This window comes from Periplaneta americana, chromosome 15, assembly GCF_040183065.1.
Source record: "Periplaneta americana isolate PAMFEO1 chromosome 15, P.americana_PAMFEO1_priV1, whole genome shotgun sequence".
Taxonomy (NCBI): Eukaryota; Metazoa; Arthropoda; class Insecta; order Blattodea; family Blattidae; genus Periplaneta; species Periplaneta americana.
The window spans coordinates 139,712,654-139,735,079 of NC_091131.1; the positions used below are offsets into that span (position 1 = coordinate 139,712,654).

Below are 22,426 nucleotides of genomic sequence, written 5' to 3' on the forward strand. Positions count from 1 at the left end.
CACACGTATGCATAACACACTCTTGTACTGATTCATTCACAATCATACTCACGCACACCAAGTCTTGTACTCATTCACAACAACTCTTGTACTAGTTCATTCACGTACATACGTACAATTTTATTATTCTCACTCGCTTTTATTTACGTACACGTGTATGCATGTATTCACTCACAAGCACAATCTTACGCACTTTTGGTGTATTTCTAAAACGGAAAAAAAAAAAAAAAAAAAAAAAATCCCTGGCTCTGGAATTTTGAAGTATAAGCTATTGGGTCATTATGTTTGAGAAAAACAGGTTGGTAACATATAGAATACAAAATTGGAGGGATTCCTTGTAGCAAAACAAAGAGGTTGTTAGATCTGTGTAGTAGACTTCACTATTAAATTGTATGCTTAAATATTAATAAAATATGTCTTTTTATATCTTCTTATGAATTCAAAATTTGACAGTATGTAAAGCAGACAAGTGCCCTAGCGCCGCCGACCTCGAAAAATAATAACCTGATGCCGCCAGGACACATCAAGCCGGAAATACATCCTTGTTACGCACAATTACACACCCATTCACAATTTTACGCATCAACACTCGGACATTAAGCAACCTATACAGTGTGTAAGGGGTATAAGTGTCATCCTAGATCATATATACCCAGATTGCTCGGCGTTATAGGCTTTGACGGTAATAACTTTTGCCAGGTTTACTATGCTGCCATCTAGTTATTACATAAGGAGTTACGTCACAACTCCCATTTGAATTGCATTAGCGACTGTACTGCCATCTCGTGTTCGTTTACGGCGGACGGGTGGCGATCCTGGCGGCTGTTCTCTTCAAAGTGCAACCGATTTTAATGTAGGAATGAGCAATCTATATGTGATCTGGGGTGTCATTATTTTAACTGATGATTATTCATGTCATAAGGAACAAAGAAAGTCCTAATATTTTTTTATAATTGCAATATTTGACTAATTATTAAAGTATATAATATTAGGCGTTTGGCAACGTTGTTAGATGGAGGAGGAGAGGGTTTACAGGTACATAGTACGAAGCGGGGACAGACATACGTTAAAAAACAGATGCTCTGTTCCAATGCAGGGACGGACCTTTAAATAAAACGCGCAGCAAATACAAACTTTCAATCTCATTAATAAAACACTATGGCAAATTTCCATTTCATTTAACAATTTTGCTCCATTATTTATTGTATGTCTAAAAATAAACAATAATGCTTTACTGCACAAACTCACATGAACTTTTTTCTACAACAAAATTTTAATCCCTCCAGCTTCCGTAAAGCAGTATCATTTTTAAAGAAACTTAAAGTTTGCAATTTGTCATATTTTAGAACATGACACTTGACGAAAAATCATTTCTTACAGATAAACCATTCGCAAGTGATTGTGTAAGTTCAGTTTGTTTTCATATCAATACGAACTCGTTAAATTACATTTGAAAATTGTAAATACCGATTTATATTAGATTTTCCACGAGTCCACAGTCGTTGAGGTCCACGATTTTCGAAACGGGGTAAGAGAATCCCACTTTCTAATAATCACTGAGAAACTGCTACAAAAGTTCGCCGACTAGATAACCTTCTTTGCGGAAAACGTTGGCGGTACTTCCTTCTTGCCGCACTTCAATTACGACGAATTTGTCTATAAATTATTAACATATGATATTCCTGAATTGTGAATGACATTGTAAGTTGTTTATCGAATACCTGTACTAAACTACCATCCGCTCAGCAGGAGACCTATGGACATGGAGTTTGAACTCAGCTCATCTGTATATCTGTGCAGAATACATCAGCTGCATGAATCCTGTTGAACGTTGCCACGTCTCTCACGCCAGAATATTAAATTTAAGCATACATTATTATTTAATTTCACGAAAATGTAATAGAACAGACAAATATTTATTTAAACTAATATTAACTCTTTGCTAGATGTACCTACTGATGTAATTCTTTTCGTAATTTTACTAACGATATAAGCAGTATAATGCAAATAAAATAAGGAAAGAAATAATTTTTTTCTCGGAAAACTATAAAGTTTTGACCATATGTTGTATGGACATTTTTTGATCTTGTAGACCGTCCCCGACGACTGTGAAAAGAACGGCACCCTATATACTCATTAAAAATTTAGTGATATACTAATTCATTCACGTACGCATACATATTTACAATAATTTCCTCACATTGTTACGCACACTCATACCGCGTCTGTGGCTAAGTGCTAATGCGCTGGTCTTCCACCCATGCGGCCCGGATTCGATCTCCGGTCAGATTGTAATGGAATTTATGGTGGACAAAGCAGGCGTTACAGAGGGGTTTTCTCAGGATATTCCCGTTTCCGTCTATCATTCGACCAACACTCTCCACTTCTCCTCTTTTCCACCTATCATCTGCAATATCTAGTAAAAATAGGCTGGGTTGGAGTCCGAGGGTAGTACGGGTTTCCGATGCTAATGAAGGTAAAGCTTGGGACTCCGCGCCCATGGGGCTTGTCAGGCTACTCGTGCGCGGACGGGATCTGGCTCTATCAGGTATGAGGCAGGATGGCACATCTATCAGCGTCGACTGATCAGGAAGAGCTTGGGACTCCGAGTCCCTGGGGCTTATCAGGCTACTCTTCGCGAAACGGGACCTAGCTCCATCAGGAATGAGGCAGAATGGCCCGCCTGTGAGCGTCGGATTCACATATGCCACCCGGGCACCTGTAAAACTTAGACAATCATCGTGTACATACGGCGAACAATGTGCCAAATGTGACTAAGTGTACGAACCCGTCCCGGGTCCAATTCCCGCCAAGTCAGCCAGTCAGCCACGAACACTAACCCATACACTCACACCCATCCACCATAATTCACATTCATTCACTCATATTGATGCATAGTCACTTACACTCATGCATTCAAATACTCACTCATAATTACAAAATCATTCACTCAAAAGCTTACGCTCATTCGCATATATACATACTATCGCCCACAGTCATTAACACACACACACACACACTAATACACATATGATCACAAACTCATACACTCATAACTTCTTACACGTTTACTAATTCCCTCAATCCAATACACATAGTGAATGTTATGAATGTAGATAATGTGAGTAGTAGACCTTTTAACCCACAATAAAAAGTGTTTTAAAATATATTAATTTGTTTTGTTAACACGTGATCTTACGTGTCATGGCTGTGTTTGTTGCAGAAGAAGCAAGCACTCCAATCTGCGGTAAACAGGAAGAAAGTTGCGCAAAAGAAGCTAGAAGTGAGTGCATAACATTATTCTATCTGCTTTCTTTCATTTTAGACTTCAGACGCACATTTAGATTGAGAGATTAAGGGTGTGTCTAAGTGCCTTACTTTTCAAATATGTTTTAAAATAAACGGTTGATTAACTTAAATGAAAGGAAATTTAACGAGCTTATGTCGAAACCTTCCCTCAAGCTGAAAACAACTTCACATTATTACTCGACCGAGGCCAGTGGAGTTCTGCAGCCCGGAGTGCCACTTGTACTGCTCCTGCGTTCGTAATACGTCATCGCGTTAGTTCACATTAAGCCCGTGGCCCCACTCGCCTCGGTCGAGTAATACATTATAACCCCCGCTTACACCTCTATTGTACAGTGCACTATATTTTTCAGTGCCTAGTGTCCCTGCAAGAAGGTTACAGTCAGTCTCGTGTGTGTATTCTACTTGTAAAATGTGTGTTAGAGTTCAGTGTGTACAATATTATGTGAAAGACTTCCATGCATGCGTCAGTATTGAAATTGAATTCATAGTGGCTAATTATGTATAGGAGTAACGTGTGTTTATGCATTTAATTAAAAAAGTCGAGATACTCCACACATTTAGTGCGCGAAGTTATATTATTGTATCTACTGTTACATGTATTTTGTGCAACATTTCGACGGAGATTGACTAGATAAGCGTTTGTGGTTTTTCTTGAAATTGCCGATGTCTCCTGCTGGACCATAAAAAATCTTGTCAGTCTAGCTAATAAAAATACAAGCCTAACGAAACATGTCCCTGAAATTATTTTCTTTTTTCTGAAATGTGTATTATAGACTTGTTGATTACACACTTGTTCGAGGGAGATTCTCAATTATTCTACGTTTAATTTGTACCTCGGCAAATAATACTTTATTTGCTTTTTTTTTTTTTTTTTTAATTTTACAATAAATTGTTCAGTCTTTATTGTTCAGGTAATGTTTTTGTAATTTGATTTTATTGTAACTGTAAATTTAATACTAATTGTAATTTTAATTTGACTTACTGTATCTTCTTGATATTACAGTTGTAATTCCTTGATAGAAGGGAAGAAAAAGCTTGATGTCCTTATCTTACCAGATTAAATAATAAATAAAAAAATACAGAAAGAAAGGAAGAAAGAACGAAATACATAAATAAATAAAAATATAAAGAAAGAAAGAAAGAAAGAAAGAAAGAAAGAAAGAAAGAAGGAAAGAAAGAAAGAAGTAAAGAAATAAAAAATAAATAAGGAAATAAAAAGGAAAGAAAGAGAGAAAGGAAGAAATAAATAATAATAAATAAAGAAAGAAACAAAGAAAATAATAAGATAAATAAGTACATATACAAATAAATAAAAAGTAACCGGTAACCAGGCGCGGATACAAGGGGAGGTCTGGGGGGCTATAGACTCCCCTATCATTTCAAACACTTTTTTTTATTTAAAATGTACAAAGCATTATTTTTTCATTCATATACCTTATATGATTTCTTCACTCTCTAAAATTCATATTATTTTGCTATTTTACTTTGGCATACAAACTCTCTTTACAGTTCGCAGTGAATAGATCAGGTAAGTGGTCGCATTCCTTAGGGTCGTTACCATGGGGTTTAACAATAGCTCGGACTTCGGAACGGAAATCTAACGGTAACCACCCCTACCACACTGTAGCTAGGTTGCTACCAATATCTTTGTTATTGTACTTTACAATAGCCACTACATTCGACTTCTGGATTGAGACGAGAAGTGATCAGTCCGCACAGGTGAATTATTTAGTGTAACAGTTATAAGAAATTATAAAATGTCGGAACGTAAGTTTCAAACAAATATCTTACAATTCGTCAAGAAGCCGTGTGGAGAAGTGAAAGAAAAGTGCAGTACGGATGACAATGATACAACTGATGAAGAAAAGTGTATGCCTGTTAATACCGTAACAGTGGAATCGGTTATGTGCGGTGAAAGTGATGACGCTAGTTCGACGACTCATAATGTATTAGATATTGGTTGCTTAGTGGAAAAAGAAATATGCAGTGACGAGATAAAATACAAAGCTCTAACAAATCCATGGGTTCCAGACGAAAAATATCCATTTCCGAGGACACTGGAATCGGGACAGTCTAGACAATTTCAGCATGCGTGGCTTAAAAGATTTCCACGGCTGTCTTACAGTAAGAAGGATGAAGGTGCGTTCTGTCACGTGTGCGTTTTATTCGGACCTAAAGAGGGAGGGCGAAGCAAAGTTACGTTACATAATTTAGTTACGAAACCTCTAAGAAAATTCAAAAAGGCCTCTGAAATATTCAGGAGACATTCAGAGAACAGTTATAACAAAACTGCTCTCTTAAAATGTGACAACTTTAAACGAGTGTTTGAAGGTAAGGTAGAGAACGTTCTGGCTCAATTGAATAATGAAGTGTTACAAAGAGTGCGCGAAAACAGGATGAAACTTGTCCCAATAGTAAAAACAATTATTTTGTGCGGCCGACAAAATATTCCATTAAGAGGACACAGGGATGATGGTGCGATTGACTTGGAAAGCGAAAATAAAAAAGAAAGGTAATTCCAAGGAGCTTCTTAAATATCGCGTTGATGCCGGTGATCAGATTCTGCATATTCATCTTAAAAATGCCACCAAAAACTCTTCTCTAACAAGTAAAACAATGCAAAATGATCTCATAAACTGTTGTGGCACCATTATTGAAAAGAAAATTGTTGAAGAGGTTAACCAAAGTAAAACATCCCAGACGACTTCAGCTTCGTTAAACTACAAGTAACATTTAATCGACTTTCCATTCCAGTCACCATTTCCTTTAGAATTAAAACTAACTGAAGACTTAGAACCTAAGAGTGACAATATTGTTGTGGTTTATTTATTTGTTTTTAATTCCATTGTTCTGTGTTATGATTATACTACTGTATTCATATGTTAATTGAGGGGTTGGTGCAAGAATGGCACTTCTCTCAAATGCAACTTTTGAGAAAATTGATGTTGGAAATTCAAACCGTAATAATGTTATCTATGCATGCCTTTATATTTTGGGTACCGGTACTCCTGACCTCTATGATTACAGTATTGAACTACAACTTTGTGATCATATGCATAACAGATCAGAGATCACAATAAAGCGTTTTACACAAAAAGGGCACATCCTCTAAAATGCCCTTCTTGCACCCAGCCCCTCAATTATTATTACCCCCCCCCCCATTATTAAATTCTAGATCCGCGCCTGCCGGTAACTAAATAAGTACCGGTAACTGAGTAATAAATAAATAAATAAATAAATAAATAAATAAATAAATAAATAAATGAATGAATGAATGAATGAATGAATGAATGAATGAATGAATGAATGAATGAATGAATACCTATCCATTTTACAAACCGCCAGCAATGTTACTTCTTAGTTAAGCTAAGCTTGAATGCGCGACACTGTCTGTTTACATTTGCAAACAGGTTTCCAAGCGCTCACCCACCAAGTGGTCGGGCGCTCAAAGTGCAAAATGCCCACCGTGAGCACGTCTGCATTAGAGTGATCTTCCACCTTTCTGAAAGCGTACTATGGCTCCTCAGACCGACGTCATATGTCCACCAGTCATAATACTATGAGTGCTTTGCCCAGCGGCGTGGCGTCCATATAAGCATTTCACATTAATATATATATATATATATATATATACTTACTTACTTACTGGTTTTTAAGGAACCCGGAGGTTCATTGCCGCCATCACGTAAGCCCGCCATTGGTCCCTATCCTGAGCAAGATTAATCCAATCTCTACCATCATATCCTATCTCCCTCAAATCCATTTTAATATTATCTTCCCATTTACGTCTCGGCCTCCCCAAAGATCTTTTTCCCTCCGGCCTCCCAACTAACACTCTATATGCATTTCTGGGTTCGCCCATACGTGCTACATGTCCTGCCCATCTCAAACGTCTGGATTTTATGGTCCTAATTATGTCAGGTGAAGTATACAATACGTGCAGCTCTGTGTTGTGTAACTTTCCATTCTCCTGTAACTTCATCCCTCTTAGCCCCAAATATTTTCCTAAGAACCTTATTCTCAAACACCCTTAATCTCTGTTCCTCTCTCAAAGTGAGAGTCCAAGTTTCACAACCATACAGAACAATCGGTAATATAACTGTTTTATAAATTCTAACTTTCAGATTTTTTGACAGCAGAGTAGATGACGGAAGCTTCTCAACCGAATAATAACAGGCATTTCCCATATTTATTCTGCGTTTAATTTCCTCCTAGAGTTAAAAAGTAAAGGTGATAGTGCATCTCCCTGCTTTAGCCCGCAGTGAATTGGAAAAGCATCAGATAGAAACTTGCCTATACGGACTCTGCTGTAAGTTTCACTAAGACACATTTTAATTAATCGAACTAGTTTCATGGGAATACCAAATTCAATAAGAATATTATATAAAACTTTTCTCTTAACCGAGTCATACGCCTTTTTGAAATCTATGAATAACTGATGTACTGTACCCTTATACTCCCATTTTTTCTCCAATATCTGTCGAATTAAAAATAATCTGATCAATAGTCGATCTATTACGCCTAAAACCATATTGATGATCCCCAATAATTTCATCTACATATGCAGTTAATCTTCTCAAAAGGATATTCGACAAAATTTTGTACCGACGTCAACAAAAGTGATATTCCTCGAAAGTTACTACAGTTAGTCTTGTCCCCCTTCTTAAAAATAGGTACGATTATGGACTCCTTCCATTGTTCTGGTACAATTTCCTTTTCAAAATTGCAAGTACAAGTTTATAAATTTCGCTAGATAATGCCCTTCCACCCTCTTGTATTAATTCTGCTGGAATTTGATCAATACCTGGAGACTTGTACTTTTTCAGATTTCCTATCGCAATTTCGACTTCAGAAAGTGTGGGTTCCGGTATAAATGGCTCAGCAGTTTGTATTTGAATTTCGTCCCGATCATTTCTATTTGGCCTATGTATATTTAGTAGTTGCCCAAAACAGTCGCAGAGACATTCTGAAGACAATTAATAAAATTTTAGGTTGTGATATTGTGTCCTATGTTTTCTTATTCATTTCTTTCTTCGTTACACGTACCAAACATTAGTTTGTAACCTTATACTGTATAAAATTGTATTCAAGTGCTTGACGTAAGGAAAATGAAAATCCGTTAATAAGTCAGACAGTTGCTTCACTTACCCTTCGGGTGTCCACCTCCCTCCATAGGTGCTATGCACGTTGCAGTTTACACAGTGGCTCGGCGCACGATCACAGTTTCGCCACGGCTGCAATATTGACTTGACTGAAAACTCTACGTCAGCATACGAATGGGGCATAGTTAACGCAGAAAATGCCAAAGAAACCAATTCTGCATATCGATTAACCTCCTGCCAAAATTCATTTGTGGAAGACTTATTTATCCACTTTTGGAAACTTATATTTCGCCACTGATTTTATATTTTATCAATACTAGATTCAAATCCTGAAGCTGACGTTAAATCTGTGACAGGTTGTTTAAGGGTTTTCAAAGCTTCAGTAACACTTAGTAACGACTTATTGCGGAGGATTTCTATATTTTCTGGCAGTCTATTTTCATTTTCTTTAACTAGCTTTTTGGTAAAATTAACACACATCCCCAACATTTTTCTTAATCTCTTCTGACAAATTGGAGATTTTTATTTCATTTTCAGTCCACATCTGTGGAGTAACGGTTAGCGCGTCTGGCCGCGAAACCAGGTGGCCCGGATTGGATTCCCGGTCGGGACAAGTTACCAGGTTGAGGTTTTTCCGGGGGTTTCCCTCAACCCAACATGAGCAAATGCTGGGTAACGTTCGGTGCTGGACCTCGGACTCATTTCACCGGCATTATCACCTTCGTCTCATTCAGACGCTAAATAACCTAAGATGTTGATAAAGCGTCGTAAAATAACCTACTAAAAATATATTTCATTTTCCACAGAGTAGCCAGGGTATGGAGAAGATTCTATATAATTATCAATACTACATTTTACGGAATCAACTTTTGCAGTCAAATTTAAAATCTTACCACTTAAAGAAAGCACTAAATTTGCAATTCTCCAAAAAAATTTGTGGGATCTGCATTTTCTCATTGAAAGAGTTTATTAACACTCTGCACCTCATTCAAAATTGATTGTAAATAAGAAAAGTAAATCTTAGTACTGGAATCACTGTACATGTTGTAGGCCTATAGTATTTCTGCAGTATAGCAGTGACCATTGTGTCGTGCAATATCAAAATGTAATTTTAATTCAGAATACAGATCCAAAATTCTATTTACTGCAGGTTCAATGGAAATCCATCTTGTGTTACATATTTCTGGAATTTTCAAGGGATCAACTTGGTCACAGTTTATTATGTTACAGATTTCTTTGTAAGCCAAGCGGCACAATGTAAAAAGTGAGCAACACTTATATGTTTCACTTATGAAAAACTCAATGTTCCTAGGCAAAGTTTCCTCTGTAGCATGGGAGACAGCCAATTGTAACGAATGGCAGACACAACATACGAGTATAACAGAGTTATTCTCAAATTCTTTTTTTCATTTCATGTACACCCCATTATTGATACCGCACATCACACTGCATTGTCTGTTCCTAAGCCTTGGACTTTTTGGGGATCTAGTTTTAATGTAAATAGCAGTTCTTTTAGCCCCTGCACAATAGCATTAACACCACAGTTTTCTAGTTCAATTAAGCCAAGAAAAGTTGACACTATGCTGTTCATGTTTTGCTAAAATAGCGAACAGCCACAGCTAACAACTTTGTTATTGGAATGTCCGTTGATTCATCAATAATAAGGCTGAAATGTCTATCACTTTTCTTGAACAAAATGAGGACTGAGTACAATAATTATCAATTCCTTGCACTTGGTTCTGTACAAACGTACATATGTCAGAAGTTTTGCAGTCTCTTAACGCAAAAACTTCTCTACATCACTGTGATAAATGATCGATTGTCAACAGAGATGGATGAACGGCTGTGAATAATGCCAATTTCACCTGAGCTTTCTTTCTGTTCGTAACTGAAGTGATGGGTTCAAATTCAATTTTTGTTCGCCGTTTGCTACTAAAGTATTTGGCTGCGGCTACATGTTTATTGGCTGTTACATGTTTTTTTTTAAGTCATACATCTTAGCTCTCATTTATGATTTACAGAATTTACAAAAAGTTTTTCTATTGTCTGTAGAAATAGGTTGTATTCAGTCTTTTAATTCCCCCATTCATGTCTATAGTTTTGAGTATATTTACTGTAGATTTCGGCATGTTTAGTGAGATATATTTTATTACTTACGTGATATTTAATTAAAACACATTCACTAACCTCAATCACATCGCATCACCTGAGCAACTACTATTTTAAGATTGAATGCATTGCAGTCTGCAGAAACAAATCACAACACAAAAGCAGCTTTAAATGGTGTGAAATACATCATGAGTTCAAGAAATCATCACGTGCTCAGTGGAAGGGGAGAGGATAAAATTCATCATTTAACCGGGGAAAGTATCGAATACCGATGATGCAATGCGTGATTGCAATGTTGTGTAACGGTAGTGACCATTGAAAAGTCCGAAGTCGAGATGTAGATTCACGTACAGTATGCACGTATAAGTAAAAAATTATAATGTATCTAAAAATTTTCAAAATGACCGGAAACGGATAAATGGAGCACTGAAAGTAGCTAAAATGCCACAAGTGGTGGTCTCGCGCTCCGACAGTGTTTACTAGTATTGTTTCAAATATTTCGGCAATGGCTTCACTTGTGAAAACGTCATTATAAACCGGCAATGACTGCAATTGTGTAATTGAAGATTTACTGTTGGTGAAATCGTTTAGTGCTAGGAATTACACAGACAAATTGAACATAATTACAAAGGGAAGACCAACTCCATTAATCCCGCTCTTGTTTCTTTGACAAAGCAATCCAAACGTTATTTAACGAAAGAAAATTATGACGCGATTCTCTGGCTTTGCGGTTGTGTGAAACTTTCAAAATTATTTTGCTGGCCATGTCTCCTTTTCTCTACAGAGAACATCATTTGGACAAAAACAGGACTAACTGACTGAAATAACCTTCACAACCTTCGGAAACGACATGAATTTGTCTAAGACCCACGTGGTTTTCCCATATTGCTTTAAAGCAATTTGGCAAAACAACAATGGAAATAGATTTGTATGAACAATTTCAAAGAAACAAAGACAAACATAATGAACTTGTAAGACACATTAGATATGTGGTGACTGGTGAGTCACCTTACTGACGTGACATGTTTTGTGGGAGAAAATGAGCTTTTGTCCCATGGTCATAACGAAACTGGCGAATCTGTGAATCAAGGGAATTTTGTTGAGCTGATGAAATTGTTGAAAAGAACTTATAAGGAATTTGACGCCTATCTTCAAAGTGCAACAGTTTTCACGGGTCTATCCAATGACATTTAGAACAACATAATACAGTGTGTTTCAGAAGTTATGAATTTAGAAATAAAAAAGTAAATACTGGATGCTAAATTTGTGACATTATAATAGACGAATCTCTTGATATTACAAGTAAATGTCAAGTTTCAACATTATTACGCTATGTTAACAAACAAGCTGAAGTTCAGGAGAGATTTCTAGGATATAATGACTTTAGGAGTGACCGAATAGCAACTGCTTTAGCTGATCATGTTTTCCAGATCTTAAAAGAGTAAAATTGTGAAGAAAAATTAATAGCTCAGACCTACGATGGAGCTACAATGCCAGGGGAACATCATGGTTTACAAGCACAAGTAAAAAGCAAGGTACTCTCACGCATTGTTTGTACATTGTTATGCCCATAGAATGAAATTGATCTTGAAAAACAGTGTTGATCACATGAAACAGTGAAAAATATTCTTCATGACATTATCAATACTCTGCTTTTACTTCTTCAAATCAAGCAAACGAACTTATGCTCTGGATCAAGAAACATAAAATCGATTTTCATCTGTAGCACCTACAAGATGGAACTACAATAGCAGATTGGTCTGTACAGTTGTGGAACATCAGGAGGAACTCACAAGACTTTTCAAGTACATAATTGAACATAAAGATCAATGGGACGTCGAAAGCTACAATGGAGCGAAAGGTTTCCTCTCCACTCTTCAGGACTTTGATTTAAATTTCATGCTAAAATTATTTGGTTCTTTTCTTCCTCAAGATGATTTGATTTTCGAAATTTTGCAAAGAAAGATATCAGATGTAGGCTACTGCTTGAAAAGAATCAATGATTTTTTTAGTTGGTTATTTTAACGACTCTGTATCAACTATGAGGTTATTTAGAGTTGATGAGATTGGTGATAGCGAGATGGTATTTGGCGAGATGAGGCCAAAGATTGGCCATAGATTATCTGGCATTCATCTTATAGTTTTGGAAAACCTCGGAAAAAACCCAACCAGGTAATCAGCCCAAGCAGAGATCGAACCAGAGACCTACACAACGGCCAGCCCGCGGGCTGCTTCAGCACTGCACCGCACTGGGCTACACTTGTCGCACGGAACTAGCCCGTGATGTCACTCTGCATTGCCGCACGGATCGGGGTGGACTGCTTGTGGAGCGGTTTAGTGCGGTGGACTTGTTTATATCAAAGCATGGAGCCCAAGTTTCCGCTTTTATCAGTTAATTATGAATTGACTTTGCGCGGGTTTGTGCTTGTGTGTGCGGTTCGATCAACAACCAGCTACTGTTTCAAACGTTTTCGTTTTGATTTCTGTTTTTCAATATGAGTCCAAATAATGGTGCATCGCAAAGAAAATACAGTCTCTGTGAGGCTGCTATCACACTATAAAAGTTCTTTGACAAAGAATATTATGATAAAATATTTTATCAAAGTTCTTTGATGAAAGATAGGATTTGGGGTATATTACACTACATAAAATCTTTTAAAATCTTTTATTAACCTAAAATTAGAAACAAATCTCTCCTAACACTTGTTCCACAACAATGAACACGTTTTCCGTGGATTTCTTTATACTGATATTTACGTCTCAAGTTTATGATTTGTTTATACTAATATTTACGCGTTAAGTTTATAACACCATGAATAAAGAACAGTATTATGCTTGTTTGGCTACAATTAGTTCCACTATTACAATATGCATGTTACTGAAAAAGAAACGCCTTTGGGTTAAACTCCTGATCACAATACAAATATATGGTCAGGGATTAAGCCATGCCTTGCAAGACGTGATACGAGAGGTATACATCAGAACTTATTGAAAAAGCTACAATGAGAGGACAAATATTATAAAATATTACTTACTTACAAATGGTTTTTAAAGAATGCGCAAGTTCATTGCAGCACTCACATAAGCCGTCATTGGTCCCTAGCCTGTGCAAGATTAATCCAGTTTCTGTGATCATATCCCACCTTCCTCAAATCCATTTTAATATTATCCTCCCATCTTCGTCTCGGTCTCCCCAAAGGTCTTTTTCCTTCCGGCCTCCCAACTAACACTCTATATGCATTTCTGGATTCGCCCATATAATATTAATATTATATTATAAAAATTATTTATTTACATTTCATTTCCTTCATACTCCGATATCAGAATTTTTGTGGTACCAGCAGTCGAGTTACATTTGCGTTCCGCTATATTTGTTTCAAGGTATAGAAATCTTTTATCAAAGATAACAAACTGCACTTCCGTTTTATAAAAGATGTTTTATCAAAGGAACTTTTATAAAAGAAAACCCATTACACTGTCATATATTGTATAATATATATTTTATAAAAAGATCTTTGCCAAAGAACTTTGATAGTGTAAATAGCAGCCCGGAAAACCATCATCACAGACACCGGCCGTGAAAGCATACATTCTAAAATACAATCGCTCTAAAGAAAAAGTAGTGAAGGAAAAACTCGCTGCTTGAGAGTTTGAAACAGCAGACTCGGATGGATATTTAAAAAGTACCATAGGGACAGTTTTTAAATCTGTGTTCGACAACAGTGGAAAATAATTTAATTTTGTAATGTGTCCGGTATGCTCATGCCACACGCCAAGCGAAAACACAACCAATGCGCGCAAGCAGGAAAGCAGTAGAATGCAATCAACTGGTGGGATGACATCAGTGCAGTGCTGAGTAGTGCGGTGGGCTACGGCGGGCTGCGAAGCCCAGTGCGATGGGCTAGGAAGTAGCCGCGTCAAACAATGTTGGTCTTAGCTGTGCTGGGCTGCTTACGCACTGGCAGTGTTGAGCGGTGGATCAGCCTGCAGGACTCTGGCTCGAACCCGCGTTCTAGCGCAACTTCAGACCGGCAAGCAAGCGCCTTAACCGACTTAGCCTCGCCGGTGGCTATCAATGACTTTAAAAGTTGCATGGGTAAAATGAGAAGTGATTGTGAATATGACACTTTTTGGTCAGAATTGACGAAACAAGATTGCTCTAAAGAATATTGTAGCAAAAGGCAAAGAGTTTAAACTGTAACAGAGGAAAGAAAAAGAGACGCATATAGAAGACTTTACTTTGAGGTGATTGACACCATCAAAAGTAAACTGAGTCAAATATTTTCAGACATACATAATCTTAATTTCCTTGCACTGTTGAGCTCATCAAGGTTTCAAGAGTTTTCTGCAAAATTTCCTGAGCAGGAATTTGAATGTCTTAAGACATCTTAGGACCAATATTTTAAAATTTCAAGGCTGAGGAGCGATATATTCGAACTCCCAATTTTCTCTGGATAGTATCCAAGAAATGCTCAAGTACTTGCATATAGGAGATCTTAGTGACGTCCGACCGAAAGTGTAAAAACTAGTTAGCCTTGCGGTTGCAATTCCAGCTACAAGTGCCTCTAGTGAATGATCGTTTTCAATTTTAAAGAGAATACATTGAATAGCCGCCCAGAACAAGGTGGTAACTAGCAAATACGAAACTCTTAAAAATGGGGAAAAATACATTGTACTGTACATACTTTTATATTTTACAGCAAGGTTTACAATCGGGTATGTGTGCTGATTTTAATACGAGTGCTAATATTACACATATCACATCATTAGCAACCATTATTCACGAAAAAGACAACATGAGAAATGAGGGTTACAATCTTGTTCTGGGCGGCTATTCAATTCTCAGGCTGAAAATAGCCTATCTGCCTTGTCACTGTTGTCCATTGAAAAGGAATTTCTTTCATCCTTGAAAAATAATGTAATATAATATGAATGTTTATTTTGTTATTCAATCAAATGATTTACCAATATTTAAAAAAAAAACATCAATAAAATTTATAAATATAAATATTCATTGAAGTTAAGGTTAAAATAATGTTAACGTTTTCGCCTATTTTGCATCTTCAGGCACTTATCAAACAATATCATGTGATACATTAATCACAGTAAAAGGAATAACTGTTGGATATATAGGCCTACATTAATCAACCTTAAAACTAACATATTAAAACTAACATATTAAGATACTGAAACAGTCGTCATGATATCCACAGCACTTCAAATACTATTTTATTCTAAATTGATTCCTGCATACACAACTCAACCCCGAAAACATAAGATCTGTGCAACTCGTATTTTTACATATAACTTCAGTAGTTTGAATTTAAATAACGAACAGCATCATGAACGAACCAACTTCCTAAGTTATGTCAAATCGCAGAAAATATAAAAATAAACTTGTAAATGACGAAAGATTATTACACGTCCATTTATGGAGTCATTCAACTGGCAAATGAGAAAATAGTTGTCATGAAACGATTGATATTTTTTATTATGTATTACCGATACGTTGCAGAGAAGTTACACAAAAATAACTCTGAAAGCTCCATGCGGTCCACGTATTGAAGACTTCTTGCCTACTTATTTTGTTAATATAATATCTCTTTTTTAAATAACACGTTTAAATTAATATTATATTTTCTTAAAAATATGTTACTTTTTTCTGTGCACATTGTCAAAAATTTTAAAGTTCATTGATGTGTTGTGTAGGCTACTCTTCTTATGACACACAAGTTAAGTTTTACCTTAATTTACGTCGGATGATTTGTAGAACGATTGACTACTGTGTTATGACCATACTCAAACTTCAGGATTTTCTCACATCACCATTAGTCTATAATATAATGGAAAAGAAGGTTGACTTTATTGAATGGGCTGGTTCTGCTCAGAATATATAATTATACGAAAACTACTTGGTACTTGATTTAGATTCAAGATTAAATTAATTTCACACAAAAGTAACATCATTTATTTTCGGAACAAGAGGTTAGATATTACTTACATACATAGAAGAGATGCTGAATAAACTGACGCCATCTTGTTACTGTGATTCTTCTCACAACTGTCGCGATCCTCGCCTTGATTCTGTCTCGATTCTGATTCGACTCTGACTTAATGTTCTGATACCGATTTTCCCGGCTGTGACGTCACCTTTGCTACCGGGCAGGTGACATGAGCTTTAGGATCTTTTTTTTTATATGCACTTCAAGACGTCTTCTTAATCAATCAACTATTAGAACTGAATATATTCTGTGCAATACAGGAATAAGTCGATTTGTTGAGATACCGCGTAAGAAGAGTCCGAACTATGCTTATTTTAATTCAATTAGAATGCATGATTAATTTCACTAGGCCAATGTGATTAGTCCAGCTGTGATTATATTATGACGCAAGGATATTTTTTATCGAAGGCGGTGATAAAAGGTCCACGCGTGTCAGACATCGATCGTGTCAGCTATTTGCATCAGCATCCGTACATATCTACACAGTGGAGAATCGCTTCGTGTGCAAATTCTTCACTAGCTAGAGACTATCTGTATTTTCTGGTTGAACATAGATGCAATACATTCACCTTGTTTTAAATCTCTTCTTGGATTTATGTAAAGATTAATTTTTGGACCTACAGAATTATCTCTTATGGGTATGGTTAATCAATGGTGTTCTTGGATTGTTTCGAAATCAATGCCAAAATCAAGGGACATAACAAATGCAACTAATGGAATGAGATAAAACGATAATTACTAATTATATTGGCTTTCATTTCAGAAATGCTCGAGATGAGAATGGTGGACGAAAGCAGCTTAAATCTACAAAATGGTTGGACAAAACCGGTGTGTAAATGTCTTCCAGGCTGCAATGAATTAAGTTATTCCCTATCTATGACCTACGGAAACATCGACTCCAGTTATGCGAAGACTAAGGGATACCTGGAAGTGAACTTGCCTTACAATGACTCACAATTGAGGTATTTTCATATGTCTATACTGTCTACCTGTCTATGTATAACACCTACACACAACAGTAAAAGTCGCAAAATGCAACTTATGACTCGATAAGTTAAATATAATAACATTCATCGTGAAAATATTGTATATAGGGAAGAGTCGGGTAGTATCGGACATCGGGTAGTATTGTACAGTGCGTTTCTTCCATCTACCACTATATGGTAGTACCTGAATGACATGGTTACGTTTCTCTATGCGACATCACAAAAACGTAACCATGTTAATCAGGTACTATCATCGTGTAGTAGATGAAAGAAACTCACTGTCCGATACTACCCGACTCTCCCCTAATCTAACAATATTAACAATGATATCGTAAAAATTTTACCTATTATTTGAAAAATATAACTATGCCTACCGCTGAAACGTCACAAATAACCAAACATAAAGATGCTGACTCGACAAAAACGATATTACCTACCATAAGAAAAATCCATGTAACCCGATAATTAATATAAAACATAACAATACTCATAGCATAAATGTAGGTTATATAAATCGAAAATAGAATAATATGTCTACTCCTAAATAAATGTGTATAAATCCAAGTGTCAGCATTCAAAAAGAAATTAATACAACCCAAAAAATAGAACTGTACACATTAAAATCTGACGAATAAAATATTACTCGTCGAAAAATGTCATACATACAAATAATACGACAAAATACAGCTTCTAAAGTCCATCTATTAGTTGTTTTAATCCTTTGATCTCATCTTCTCTTCCATGTACAGTTTTCTTAAGAGGAATCTGTACTTCCATATCTTACTGTGACTTTTACACTTTTACTACGTCATACTACTTTTGACCAACGAACGGTACGAAAGGGCGTTTTTCAACCAATCATGGCTGCTTATCGCATTTTATCGCGTCCCTAGCATTTTTTTAATTTTATCGCTTCCCTAGCATTTGTTTATTTTTATCACTACCCTAGCATTTGTTTCTTTGTTTGCCAACATTTCAAACTGCAAATTCTTTACGGTACTATAACACATGCTTTGTGATCGCCATTTGTTTACAGCATAGACAGTCAACTGAAAATGGCGGCTCCATTCAAACGTTTTGGTGAAGCTAACATTAGTGAAATAGATCAAATGATAGACAGCACGACACCAAACAACACAAAGAGAAACAGAAACAGTATTTGGAACCAGTTTAATCAATTTTGTATTCAGCGGGGACATAAACTGCTAGGTGACACTCCAGTTGAACAGATCGCTACCATTATGAAAGAAAGGGAGATGGACAAGAGTATAAAGAATACTCTGTAAAAACCATATGGAACGTTACAGCAAAAAGTCTGCAAGAAAATTACTATGAACAATATAAACGTAAGTTCAACCCATTTTCTGACATAGAATTTAAGTGTGCCAGAGATGTCAGAAATACCAAAAGAAAACAGCTTCAGAACCTACCAGAAAAAAGAAAGAAAAGTGCTGTAGCACTAAAAAGTGATGTATATAATTCTATTGTAGAAACTTGTGACGAAAATACTCCACTGGGTTTGGAAATGGAATTTTTTCAAATTGCGTCACTGGAATTAGCTTGGCATGGAGGAGAAGCGGTAAAGTGTCTTACACATCATTTCCAGGAAGAACTGAAAAACGATGGCACTCCATCAGGAAGAATCGCTTACAACTCTATATTTTCACAATTTTGTCAAGGTGGTGACCACAAGTTAGCAGACACGAAGTGGCTTATTCCCAATAAGGAAAACACAGACAGATGTCCTGTAAGACTTTATAAATTATTAACAGAGAAACATAAGTCCAGTGCAATATTAAAAACTGATCGTTTTTTCCTTACTCCCAACCCTACATATAGCATTTCTGGGATTTGGTATAAAAACTGTCCTGTTGGGCAAAACGAAATTTCAAAATGGACTAAGTAATCTGCACAAAAAGCTGGTCTGGACGTCAAAAAACAGAAAATTACAAACCACACCAGTCCATGGACAGCACTTTCAAATATGACTCGCATTGGAATTCAACAACAAGAATTAATAAAGATCACTGGTCATAGCAATGCATCTTCCCTGAAACCATATTTACAAATAAATGAAGAGCACCATTCGGAAATCCTGAATACGTTAAGGAATACACCATGTACATCAACGAGTTCCACTTCTTTCACGCACACGTCCAATATAACATCAACTGAACCACCAACCACTAAAACATTCAAATTTCAAAATTGTACTTTCAATAACTCTTCCTTTTAAAATTATTCATGTTTATTCTTTATTTCATCATCCTTAATTAAAACTTTTGGAACAGATACATTTTAGGACCCACCCCGAGTATTCCATAGTATCGATTATATATTGTATATTTTCGATTATATCAAGTATGCCATCTTAACAATACTAAATACATAGTGCTATAAAAATGTATAATTTAATAAAACCAACAATAATGATATTAAGCTCATATTAGTCACTTTTGTTATACAATATATTAAATTTTATTCAAAATAAAGTAAAAGAAACAAACCAAAACTAAACTTAAAAAACACAGTAACATTAAACTTTGAAACAATAGAACAATAAAATTAAATTAATATTAGTCATCTTTATAATATATTATAAAATACTAATTCTACTCAATTTATACTGCATTCTTGGTCCAGGGAAAATACTAGTCTTTCACAAAAACACATTTTTACTAGTATTTTCCCTGGACCAAAGAATTAAAAACAAAATTGGTGTAAAATTAGCATTTTATCATGGACCTCACTGGAGATGTTCCGTTTCATCTTCTCCGTTATCCGAGTGATTTCACAAAGTGCTACAATACGGCGTTCCTGTGTCTATCATTTAATACCTTGTAATTTCCAATGACATCTCCACAGGAGTTCATCTCGTTTACTTTTAAATTTCTTCAGTCTCATCCCAGGATTACATGTTTCGCAAAACATTTCACTCCTAAGTAAACCACATTTACATAAAAAAAAAAACCATAAACATAGTCTACATGTCTTTATTCATGGATAAAGCAACTAAAAAGTCTACAACTTAGGCTATTTATAATTCCATAATTTCCATTTCGAGGCCTACATTTTAAATCAAGAGGGAGAATTCGATCCACTTCTTTTTTATATTTAACTATAGCATTCGAAATTGCCACCATGATTATGAACAAACTAATTTACAACAATATTGATTGGTTGACAATATAATGAAAACAATATATATCGATCATTTAATTGATCGAAACGCTACTTCCGTTGATCTTTTTTTTGTGGCTTTGCATATTTTTATATTTAGGGTGGGTCCTATAATGCATCTGTTCGAAACTTTTCTTATTTCATCATTCCTAATTATAACTTTTCAAACACTTGTTTATTATATTTAGGTTATGTTATAGCTTCTGCTGTGTGATATTATGGATTGTCACGTATCAGAGATTGTTTAATGCTAAGATTTATTGAAAATCATCTGTCAAGTGAGGTTGATTACTGGGATCCGGATAATTGAAGTGGAATGCAACTGTTTTAATAAAAATGAAACTGAATCAACAAAGCATTCTTGACTAGTAACCCCACAGAGTTCAATGTTCAATGAAGATTCCATAGTTGGCACAACTGATAACAAGAAAACAGCTAATCATAACACACTATTGCCATCTAGCGGAATACAATGGTACAATAATACATTTGAAGACAGTTCAGTATTTTCGTAAGTCAATATTTTATTGTATTAGAGTACTTCGTTACTTCTAATCTTTATATACTTTCTTCTAATCGTGTAATAGTCAATTAAGTCCCACTCGAGTTTTGATTTTCTCTAGATAAATCAAAACCTCTAGTGAGATTACTGTTGATAAAAGATACTATTGTAGAAAAATAGGACATATGTAACATACTTTTATATATACAACCGATTAAATAAATTTAAAATTCCATTGAGCGGTTGATAAGAAAAAAATTTTTCTTCGATAACATTTTTTGCAATATTTTTGCTGAAGATAGGACTAAAAGCTGACAATTAGAAGAAATAAAATCATATTATCATTTTATACATATTAAACTACCGAAAAACGATAAAAACCAAAATTTATCTGCCCCGTCTTCATCCAACTGCTCGTATTTCTTCTGATATTCCTCACTGTCCATTTCTAAGTCTATGCAATGGCTATTCATTTTTTCAACTGTTTGTAGCAAATCTCTTGTCATGGAACATTCTCTTTCAGCCTCTGACAATAGCTCTGTCTCCTGTGCCTCTGTCTTCTTCTTCTTCTTCTTCTTCTGCTTTCCCATCATTCTTTCCGCCTTTTTTGCTTTCTTTACCATGTTTCTTTATTATTTCATAACCTATCCTCAACTATGACGTACTTGTGACATAAATTCACCTGCAAGGTTGAGACAATTGACGCAATAACATTCTGTCTGCAAAAGACTGTAGAAGCAGAAATACGAAAAAACAAGGAAGTGGTTGAGCCATGAACATGAGTGCAAAACAATTGTATGATCAGTTGACTTCTGAAATCAAACTGACTGGGACACTGAATTTACTGACGGAATTTCGTACGCAGTGAGATGATATAATGAAAAAAGGTCGAAGTACAAGATACAGAGATGATAGAACACGAAGAAAGGCACACAAAAGTATATAATTATAAAGTTGAGAAGAAATTCATAATCGAGAAAGACAGAATGTAGATTGTAGAAAGACATTGAAGGACGCCTTGATTAGTTGTCTGTGGATTTTCAAAATGTCACACACATTTGTATTGCTTCGACAATAAGGCGAACATTACTTTCATCCAATTCTTGTACTAAAGAAAATTAAATTATTTTCAGATTCTTAGCCTAATAATTTGTTAATCTCTGTGCAATAGTACGAGGCGTGTTCTTAAAGTAAGTTCCATTTTAAATTATAGCCGTCGCATTGCTGCAATCGTTA

General features: G+C 35.7%; 1 protein-coding gene across 2 annotated transcripts in view; it reads left to right on the plus strand.

The window, feature by feature from the left end:
* LOC138715404 (pickpocket protein 28-like) overlaps positions 1–22,426 on the plus strand; it is a 196,643-nt gene that overhangs the window by 136,298 nt on the left and 37,919 nt on the right. For both annotated transcript variants that reach the window (XM_069848266.1, XM_069848267.1), the window contains exons 8-9: positions 3,224–3,283; positions 17,286–17,484. In XM_069848266.1, the coding sequence (XP_069704367.1) occupies positions 3,224–3,283; positions 17,286–17,484 (259 nt within the window). The remainder of the gene's footprint in view (positions 1–3,223; positions 3,284–17,285; positions 17,485–22,426) is intronic.